This window comes from Poecilia latipinna, unplaced genomic scaffold, assembly GCF_001443285.1.
Source record: "Poecilia latipinna isolate Pla-1442-1.1 unplaced genomic scaffold, P_latipinna-1.0 Scaffold36, whole genome shotgun sequence".
Classification (NCBI taxonomy): Eukaryota; Metazoa; Chordata; class Actinopteri; order Cyprinodontiformes; family Poeciliidae; genus Poecilia; species Poecilia latipinna.
In genome coordinates, this window is record NW_015112652.1 from 1 (window position 1) to 10,161 (window position 10,161).

The 10,161-nt window shown below is 38.7% G+C and overlaps 1 protein-coding gene across 1 annotated transcript; it reads left to right on the forward strand.

The window, feature by feature from the left end:
- The first annotated feature begins 9 nt into the window (after positions 1 to 9).
- nfascb (neurofascin homolog (chicken) b) lies at positions 10 to 8,935 on the forward strand. Its single transcript, XM_015043302.1, has 18 exons — positions 10 to 205; positions 1,049 to 1,160; positions 1,237 to 1,400; positions 1,490 to 1,637; positions 1,737 to 1,861; positions 1,961 to 2,062; positions 2,174 to 2,371; positions 3,313 to 3,383; positions 3,491 to 3,713; positions 4,098 to 4,213; positions 4,526 to 4,736; positions 4,894 to 5,016; positions 5,293 to 5,466; positions 5,560 to 5,691; positions 5,910 to 5,979; positions 7,731 to 7,742; positions 7,878 to 7,913; positions 8,005 to 8,935. Exons 1-18 carry the CDS (start codon positions 10 to 12, stop codon positions 8,234 to 8,236), a joined length of 2,445 nt encoding a protein of 814 aa, XP_014898788.1. The 3' UTR covers positions 8,237 to 8,935.
- The last annotated feature ends 1,226 nt before the right edge of the window (positions 8,936 to 10,161 follow it).

Below are 10,161 nucleotides of genomic sequence, written 5' to 3' on the forward strand. Positions count from 1 at the left end.
TGAATCTAAATGTTAATTCTTGCCCAGTCTTTTCTTCACCCACATGTAATTTGTCTTTCAGCGTCTACACCGCAGCCTAACAGGCAGGTGTCTGGAGAAACGATAACCTTTCGCAGCGTGTCCACAGAAAACACGGCTGTCTATCAGTGCAATGCCTCCAATGAGCATGGGTACCTACTGGCCAATGCGTTTGTCAATGTGCTACGTAAGTTTTGTTACTTAGAGAATATTCAGTTATTTTTCTAAGTCAGCACTAAGCCATAAATTGTGAATCTTTTTTACAAATGACCATGAACAATCCAAAAGACAGTGAAATATAAACATCCATTAGATGTATGCCTAACGCTCTTCTATGTTGACAGGCATTGGAATCTACAACATCTTGCCTTTGACCAACTCTAGCAACTTTTTATCTATAGAAACAGTCAACACAAATCAACAACTTTATGTAGTTACATACTGATTGAAAAGACGGCACATCTGCCTTGTCAATGTCATTCGGAGTTTGTTTTTTTTTTTTTTTAGCTTCATTTGTTTACTAAAATTAGAATCTTACATTTGAGGAACAAAACTGCAACGTTAAAAACATCTGGTTTGCTACTCAACTGGGAGGTCTCAGACTGGAAGCTCCCAGCCAGAATAGTTGTTAAAGATAAGTTGTTAGAACAACTTTGAGGGTGAAAAGTTGTCTTTGCCTTTGTTAAGCTAAGAAAATGTTAACATATATTAAATATTTCATCTCCTTTTAGAAAAATACAGAAAAACAGACATGAAAGCACAGTTGTTACCGACAGGCCTGTCGGTTGTGACTCTAAAAGCACTGAATCCAGCTGCAGTGTCTGCTTTGTGACTCTCCCCACAATCATCTCAATGGGGCTTTTATTCTGTACTGTTTTTCTGTCACACTTTTTCCTTCCACTCAAATTTACAACAATTTAATTCCAAATATGAACCAGTGAACAGTCCACTGATGTTTTGTGGCTTATCCTCCTTGTGGTGAGTATCAGTCACCAAATTTACTGAGATGATCTTGTGTTTTGTCCCTCAGATGCGACGCCTCGCATTATTGGGCCCAGGAATGAGCTCATAAAGACGATAGAGGGACATCGTGCCTTTTTAGACTGTCGCTTCTTTGGCTCTCCCGTTCCTGAACTGCGATGGTACGTTTTGTTCGCCTTGGCTGGCATTAGGGAGCAACCTATCCGAGTCTGCAGGTTTATGGCTTGTCTGACACAGGTCCAAATACGGACAAGGAAATCTGGAGGGAAACCGTTTCAGGACCCACAGGAACGGGACTCTGGAGATCAAACGCATCCAGATAGAAGACCAGGGTACCTATCTGTGTGTGATCAGCAACATAGCAGGGAGAGATGAGAATCAAGTCCGAGTAGAGGTCAAAGGTAAAGACGACAGATCCTCACAGAAAACGTTTGTCACCAGGAGGCTCTACTAACGGTCTGACAGTAGCATTGTTTGCTATGCTTCTTAGAGCCCATCATAATTGTGACCAAACCACGGAGTATGAAAGTCCTGCGTGGAAGTGATGTGCGCCTGGAGTGTGGTGTAAAAGCAGACATCACCACACCAATCAAAACAACATGGATGAAAAACAAAAACCAAGCTGCTCTCAGTTGGAGGTCCGTGACTTTTCCTCAAGTTTAATTCATGTCTCACAAAAGAATTAAAGCTTTTTATTTCAATGTGATCTGAGGGTTTGTTTTTTTTTACTTTGGTAGAGTCTCTATGGATGAATCAAACCTTGTCATTACTAATGTGAACAGAGGTGATGAGGGGAATTACACATGTGTGATCCAAAATGACCTGGAACAGAAGTCTGCATCAGCACACCTAATGGTGATGGGTAGGACCCAGAGGAAGGAAAACCTATTTTAGCAGATAAGCTGCCTGTTCGTCTTAAAACTGTTTTTACGTTTTGTTTTTTGTCTGTTTGTTGTTGTAGACCGACCAAGTCCTCCGACTGACTTGGAACTGTCAGATCCATACGAACGCAGTGTGCGACTCAGTTGGGTTCCTGGGGACAGCAACCACAGCCCCATCACTGGTAAAATGAATCAGCTAAATAAACTGACAGGAATACACCTTTTGCTTTTGAAATGTTTTGCATGTGTGTTCGTCATGATAATATTAAGCACCATTTTTTGATTTCCGACAGAGTATTTAGTGCAGTATGATGACGATGACTGGATACCAGGAAAGTGGAAAAACCTATCGACATACCCAGGAAATCTCAACTCTGTCGTGCTGCATCTGCAACCTTTCACCTACTACGAGTTCAGGGTTATTGCCAACAATGAAATCGGATCGAGTCGTCCCAGTCGGCCATCTAAGCGCTTCCAGACCAGCGGCGCACGTGGGTCTCATAGAGAGAACTTCACACTGACCTTTTTAAAGTCGTAAATTATCTTTTTTTCATGCAGTAGCATAATCTAACATGTGAATAATAGAAACATAAATGTTTATGTTAGTCAAATGGGGAACGATACTAGGTTAAGAAATCATTTTTGACAAAATTAGCACAATGTGTAATATGCGGGTTTGCTTGGCAGGATGTTGTTTTCTCTGCGACTCAGATCCAAACAAAGTAGCCTGTGTAAGTGGCATTCCCATGAAACCATTTGTATGCAACTTCCATCAGTTAATTTAGTTTTCTATTATTAATACAGCTAATAATAACAATAATAATAATAATAAAATTTTGTTTCAATCAAATTTTATTATATAACCTTGACTATAATCTGCAAATCTATTATTCTTCTGATTCAGAATGAGTAAGGAGTGATCCTGCATATAAGTGTAAAACCTAGTTATTATATTTAGAAGGGTTTAAAACTGAGAAAGTAGTAGCAGGCAAATAGGAGTATTCCTATTTTACATTAGTATTCAGAATGAACTAGTTTTAATTACGACCCGTTGGGTTTTATGTTTGTCCTCGGTAAGTTTGTGGAAATCAATGTGCCGTGTAAACATATTCCTAGTGGAGAAATCTGTGTTACACTCTGAGTAAGCTGCTCCTCAGGATTGAAGCAGTCTAGAGCGCGATGTAGAAGGACGCCTCAGGCCGTGACTCGACCTCCTGTGTCTTAGGACTCACTTAAGGTTAACAGCTAATGAGCAGACTTTCCAGAGAGACACTATTCTGAACAACCTCCTGATCAAAAGGACAACAAAAAAAGAGTTAGATTTATAACTTTTGATAAAATCATGCCTGCTTGTCTCTTTTAGCTTGGAAAAATCCAAGCTTGGAACGTGTGGTTTTAAATCAATTACAGATCATTTTGTTTTCTTGTTCAGCTCCTGATGTCATACCAAAGAATCTGAAAGGTGTGGGTACATGGAGAAATAACATGGAAATCAGCTGGGAGGTAACTAGGACTGACATAAAACCGTAAATCTGTATTTCCCTGTGGGAGTTTACCACATAAATCTTCCTTAACACAAAACATCACATTGACAGTTCTTGTGTTTGCAGCCTCTGACGTGGCGAGAGTGGAACGGACCACACTTGAAGTATCTGGTTTGGTGGAGAAGGAGGGATTCCAGAGAGGAGTGGAAAAATGCAACTACAAAGTGGCTGAAGTATTACATTTATGACGCGGACACGTTCACCCCCTACGAGCTCAAAGTCCAGGCAGTCAATGACTTCGGGCTTGGACCTGAGTCGCCCGTGGTCATTGGTTACTCTGGTGAAGACCGTAAGTACTGCTTGCACTTACAGTGCAGTTTGTCTATTTGCTGCTTTATCATTTAAATCTCACTGAAACGTTTGAAAACACGCACTCTGTAAATAATGAACAAATCACCAAAATAGTTTGTGGTAAATTTCCAAAATATTCCCGCTGTTTCTCCCACTTTATGAAGACAGACGTGACATTAGAGAAGAAACTAAAAACTTCTCTTTTGGCTTATTTTAGAACATTTTCAGCACATTGCCATCAACATTCTCTCAGAAGGCAATACCTCTCTGTTTATTCATATTCCATGTCTTTTTTCCTTTCTTGCCTTACAAACTACTCTGAAAGACTTCTTCTTATCAACAGTAAAGATAAGATGGCATTCCATTTCTATTTTTTTCCCAGGTCCGATAGCGGCCCCCCTGAACTTGAGAGTGTCTGACATCGAGAGCACTCAGGTTACGTTACATTGGGACCCAGTGACACGTGAATCTATTATGGGACAGCTCAAAGAATACAAGGTGGGTCTATTATGACTGTGACAAAAGATAAAACGTAATAATAGCTGCAGAACCCTCCCTGCACATTATTAAAGCTAATTGCTATAGGATGGTTAATAGCTCATTTTATGGTATTTGAGTTACAACAACATTCAATAAGCTACATTCATGTTTTTGCTGTGCTGGTAATTCTATTTGATAATGTTACTAATTGTGTGTGTGTGTGTGTGTGTGTGTTTTTTTAGTTGATCATCATTTCATATTTTGACTCTGGTGCCAATTATGTGACGACACAGAGGCAAAGACTGAAAAGTGTTTCTTCTGAATTTTAAGGTCTACTACTGGAGAGACAGCAGCCAGCTGAGGTGGCACAGGGTCAACAGAGCCATGAGGTCCAAAGTGTTTCCCAACAGCGATCCAGAACCCTCAGGCGTCGTCACTGACCTCATTCCTTATAGCAACTACGTGATGTATATAGTAGTGACGAACAGCCGGTATGAAGGACCGCCAAGTAATCACATCCACTTCTCCACACCAGAAGGAGGTATAAAAATAATAATAATAATAATAATAATAATAATAATAATAATAATAATTATAATAATAATAAAAAAATAAACCATCTGCAAGTAATATGCTGCTATTTTTCTACAGGCTTTGCATTAAAATGTTGCTTACAATCCTGGGCTTTGTTTTTACAGTACCATCTGCTCCGAGATCCTTCAGGATCCAACAGAGACATCTGGACAGCATTTATGTTGACTGGGACCTACCAGAAGAGCCTAATGGTGTTATTACTGGTTACAGCCTGAAATACCAGACAGGTAGGTATGCCAAAAGACTCTAACAAACGATGCCAAGCGCACTCAGAAATACGTAAAAATCAACTACTCACAGCAATTCCAGAGAAGCTGGTTATGGATCCCTTCCCCTTATAACCACTGCAGTATCTGCACATAGAAATCCAAATACTACTGAAGTCTGTGAAGAGGGTAATAAACTTTTGTAACTACTCAGCGGTCAGATACCTGAACGTTTAATGTTCCAGGATCGACATCAAGAGTTGTCCAAGTTTTGTGAAGTATCCCACCTCTCCACAGTGAATGCAAGCAGAGGAGAAGAGCTGAAAGTGGAGGAGTTCCCACCGAACGTGACGAGCTTCTCTATCCGGCGATTCGACCGCTACACTCGCTACAGATTCTCTGTGGCTGCACACACTCGGGTCGGGCTGGGAGAGTGGCATACGGAGGAGTCTCCCCACTACACCACAGAGAGTAATTTACTCTTGTTCTCGGGTTTTTTTGACACAACCGCTATGGAGTGCTGGGAAGATGCTGACTCTCTTCCTGTGTGATTGTTTGTCCCAGTATATGCTCAGGACCAGGTGGACATTTCCACTCAGGGGTGGTTTATTGGCATCATGTGTGCTGTGGCTCTCATCGTGCTCATCCTCCTCATAGTGTGTTTCATCAAGAGGAGCCGAGGAGGAAAATATCCAGGTACAAAGGGGGGGAATTCCTGTGAAATATTCCAGTATGCAGAGGTGCACACTGGGAAAAACAAACCAGCATAAAGTGCTGCGTCCAGTATTTTTATGTCTTACATAAATCTACGTGCAATTAATTACTAAAATAACTGGACATATTTGATAGAACATTTGCTGTTTGCTTCTGTTTTCCTAGCAAACTGTTTAACTTAAACCTTTTCTATGAATTAGTGCGCGACAAAAAGGACATTTCATTGGAACTGGTGGATGACAAAGATCAGGAGGGAACATTTGATTACAGGTAAACATCCAAAACTAACATATAAACTGCTGTATTATTGTTTGTAGTTGGTAATGAGGAATAATGTCACACTGTAACACACACCTATCAGTTCAGGTTATACTCTGATAACATTGTTTGCATGGATTTGCTCTGTATCTGTGTGTTTTCCTTTCGTAAATTGAAAATGCTCTGTGACATTACTGTACCAATAATGTCCATCCTAACTGAACAAGTTCAAGGATGAGTTTTAAATAAACAAATAAAAACAGTTTTTTTTTTTTTTTTTTTTTTTTTGTAGATTGGTACTTTGCATCCAATTACTGTTGAGTTCCTAAATTAATCAAATATAACTGGCTTTTCTTTGGAAAAATCCCAGTCACTACCTGAGCAGAAAAATAGAAAGTTAGTTTGATTCGTTTCATCCGGAATCAACCTGATATCATTTAATGCAGAGGTCTATCTGAGTGACATTTATGAAGTTAATATTATACAGTGTTGTGCAACCACAGGCTTGGTTTGGTCATTTATAACTAAAGGCAATTATTAACAAAGTTAGCAATTTTCATCAAAACTCCCAAGTTGAGGCATCACCCGTTTATCAGGAAATAAAAGCTAAAATTCCTGTCAGTCTCAGTCATTGTTTATTGAATACCTGCTTAATGAGATGTGGGCTGGTTGGACAGTAGACAAAGGAATAAGTTCAGCACTAATTTTCCCAATGGAGACATATAGAGAATAAAACACAGGCAAATTCTCCCCGAAATATAAGAATTTATCAGCAAAATATGTCGATCTTCCACTTGAAATACTTTCATCTACAAACTAACTAATCCAGTAACACCCAACTAAACTGCCAAGTAAAAATTAATTATTGTTCAGTTTTTTTTATGAGTGCTGGTGGTCTGTTATGACTAATTACGTCACAAAAGGAAAAGCTATGTTGTGTAAGCACTGCAGCCACCTTTAGCATTAAAGGGATTTCGCTTTACCATGTGCAGCAGAGATAACAGGGACAATTTAGCATGTTTCAAGGACAATGTGGACCTGTCTTATGCAGTTCAGTGAGGGAGGAAGAAAAGGAATGTCAATGTCAAATTTATTTATATAGCACTTTTAAAAGCCGGTTTAAAACCAAAGTGCTGTACAAAAATGATAACATAGTAGAATACGTTGATGGGAAAAGAAAGAGAAAACATAAAAAATAAGTGCAATAATAAGTGAAGAAAACAAAACTTAAAGGTTATAGCATCAGGCCTCAGTTAAAGGCCAACAAATAAAAATAAGTTTTGAGAAGTGATTTAAAATGATCTTTACTAGTAATGTAAGTTCACTTTGCTGGGCTACTGGTGGTTCAACCATTTATTGGAGTAAAGTTTTATCAACTCCAATAAATGGAGCCTCAGCTTGCTTTAGGCCTGACACACTTTCACATTCAATAATGCAAAATCACATGGAAATACATAATGAAGTGAATCATATTTGAATTGTTTTCTCCTGAACTAATGTCCTCTGCCCAGACACAACCTCCAACGTGAACCTTTCCTAAGAACAGGAAGATTGGAGCCAAATGGAAGCTGCGGCTTTATTGTTAATCACGCTTTAGCACATCCGAGCACAGATGCAGTTCAAATCAGATATCTGACCTTATTTTCTGTAACCCTTTGATTAAATAGTTTTTTTTTGTTGTTGTTTCTTTACTTTTCCTTCTCTATCTAAAACTTTCCCTTCCAATACCTCAACCTTCTGTTTTTTCCACTCAACCACTCAAGGTCCCTTGAAAGGTATGAAAAGACTAAATGTTGATTTATTGACACTATTGACATTATTTACAGTAACTTTATGAAGAAAAATAAATTACTTTGTGAATTTCAATCTTTTAATTTTACACAGTTTAATTAAATGTTTTCATATTTCAGGATAGCACGTGTCTCAACTTTGCCCTATCCTCGGCGGTACGACGCATTACCTTTTACTGTATTTCAGTCACAATAGTTCATGTTTCTGAGATCCAATTTGTGCTGACACCCTTATTCTTTTTGCCAGAGAGGAGGAAAGAGGACTCCAGAGAGCTCAGCCGTCTGTGGAGGCGATACTGAAGAGATCAGACAGCGACGACAGCCTGGTTGAATACGGAGAAGGAGGAGAAATCCAGTTCAATGAGGACGGATCGTTCATCGGCCAGTACACGGGAACGAGGAGAGACGTCAGGGACTTGGACTTTGGTGGAAATCTAGAGCTCCACTCTCCGATGAATACCATCTACTCTCTGGCATGAGACTAAAACCTCAAGGACCAATTCTTGCTACGGCTGTTTTCCCTGAGACTTCGCTCTGTTCGTACCTTCTCGGAAGCAGGCAGAGGAAGTGAAGATTTGAGTCCATTTGAGGAGGAAACAGCTGGAGATATAGAGCTGCTATTAAACCTTTGTTATTTCACAAGCCTCAACTTTCATTTGTATGGAGGGGGGAACCATGCAGAGGTCGGGATCCTCTTGACATGTGTGTGTTTTTAGACATTATCTGTTAAAATTTTCCTTTCATGTTGTGTATATATATATATATATATAGAACATATCTTTGCAAAAAACTGAAGTGTTGTGAGAGACTGAGAAGGAGCTTTTTATTGTGTCTGTGAAAACTTTTGCAAGGACCAACTCACCCTCTGTAACTGCATCTTTTTCTGTTTGTTAACTCCAACCGCAAAGTTTATGTTAATTATGAGTGCAACACATTCTGAAGGTTTCTTCCTCAACTTTGGTTCAAATTTGTTTTAGCTTTTTAGATTTATAAATTAAAACAAAGAGGCCGACCTAATGCTTTCCTCGTCGAGGAAAACATTTCTGTAGAACAATTTCAAACAGCTTCTGAAGCGCTCTCCTAATTTGATGCATTCTGTGGCGTAACAGTGTTTCTTTGACGTCTAACATCAGCTGTGTACGAAGCAAAAAAATGAATAAAAAAAGTGTTTGTAAATATGTGGGCTTGTTTCACTCTGAATGCTAAATTTCTGAATCCATATATTTGTGATGTGCAGTCTTTGTGGCTGTAGTTGATTAAAGGATATAAATGTGCTTTATGAGACAGTCATTAGGGAATACTGTGTTTCACTGTGGAAAAGTATCATCTAAATCATTCATAAGGAGAGACTCCACTATGTATAAGAGGAATATTTAGTCAAACTAGTGGAAACAAAGGGTCTATGAATGATCTGCATAGTGAGGTTGATCTTGGTAGCTGATGGACTCGTGTAAATCAGATAAATAGGACGGATAGAGATTCATTCTGGGTTACCTGGGGACATCAGCAGATCTTGAACCATCTTTATTTACTCAGATCGTTATTTACTCAAGTTAAAGCTCAACCAGGAATCATTTTGTGGAGAATAGATCCCTGCCTCTTACCAGACTAAACACAGAGAAGCAGAGGAGTTTAAGAGATGTTGTAAGGCAGGGATGTTTCTCATTGGCTCATGAATCTACTAACACAGCGGGGTGAGTTCTTCTAAAGGAGTTTTAATTTACAATTTTCTTCGTGATAATTTTAGGTATTTATTTTAAGAATGTCCGACGAAACAGATAAATACAACATGCACATTTTTACACATTGCTTTTGGTGAATGTTAATGTTGAAGTACATTTAAAGCTTTGTTCATGGTGTGTCATCTGTTGCTCTTTTGCAATAATTACTGTTGTCAGAAGCAGATACAAATCATATTAACTGTCATCAAATTTGTGTAGAGAATAATTAACTGTAATCGGGCATTACTCACATTTACAGTGAAAAACTATTGATTATTTATTCTGTTTTTGCTTTTTTTGTAGCACTTAAATGCTTTTGATCATTCAAATATCAGACAAAACTTGTGGAAGAAAAAAAAACCTCAATTTTAACCACAGCAACCAGATACCAGATTCAGGGGCAGTTATGTTTTTTACATGGATGTTTATGTTCAGCTTCTTTTGTTCTAGACATTGTAAACAAAACCCCTTTATTGTGAATGAGATGGGATTTTATCTTTCACTCTAAAAACTCATTTTGATGTTTTGAGGATGGAAAACTATTCTAAACAGTTTATGCTTCACCAAATACTTTTTTAGGGCTTCTAGGGTGTTTTCACAGACTAAATTTGTAACATTTCTCGGCAGAAAGGAAAAGGACTGCATCTTTGCAGAAACCCTGGATCCAAAATCAACCAGTCTGC

Coding starts and splice junctions, on each gene's coding strand:
- nfascb (XM_015043302.1), top strand. CDS start 10: ATGTTAATTCTTGCCCAGTCTTTTCTTCACCCACATGTAATTTGTCTT. Junction 2,063..2,173: donor CAACCACAGCCCCATCACTG/GTAAAATGAATC, acceptor GATTTCCGACAG/AGTATTTAGTGCAGTATGAT. Junction 3,384..3,490: donor ACATGGAAATCAGCTGGGAG/GTAACTAGGACT, acceptor TTGTGTTTGCAG/CCTCTGACGTGGCGAGAGTG.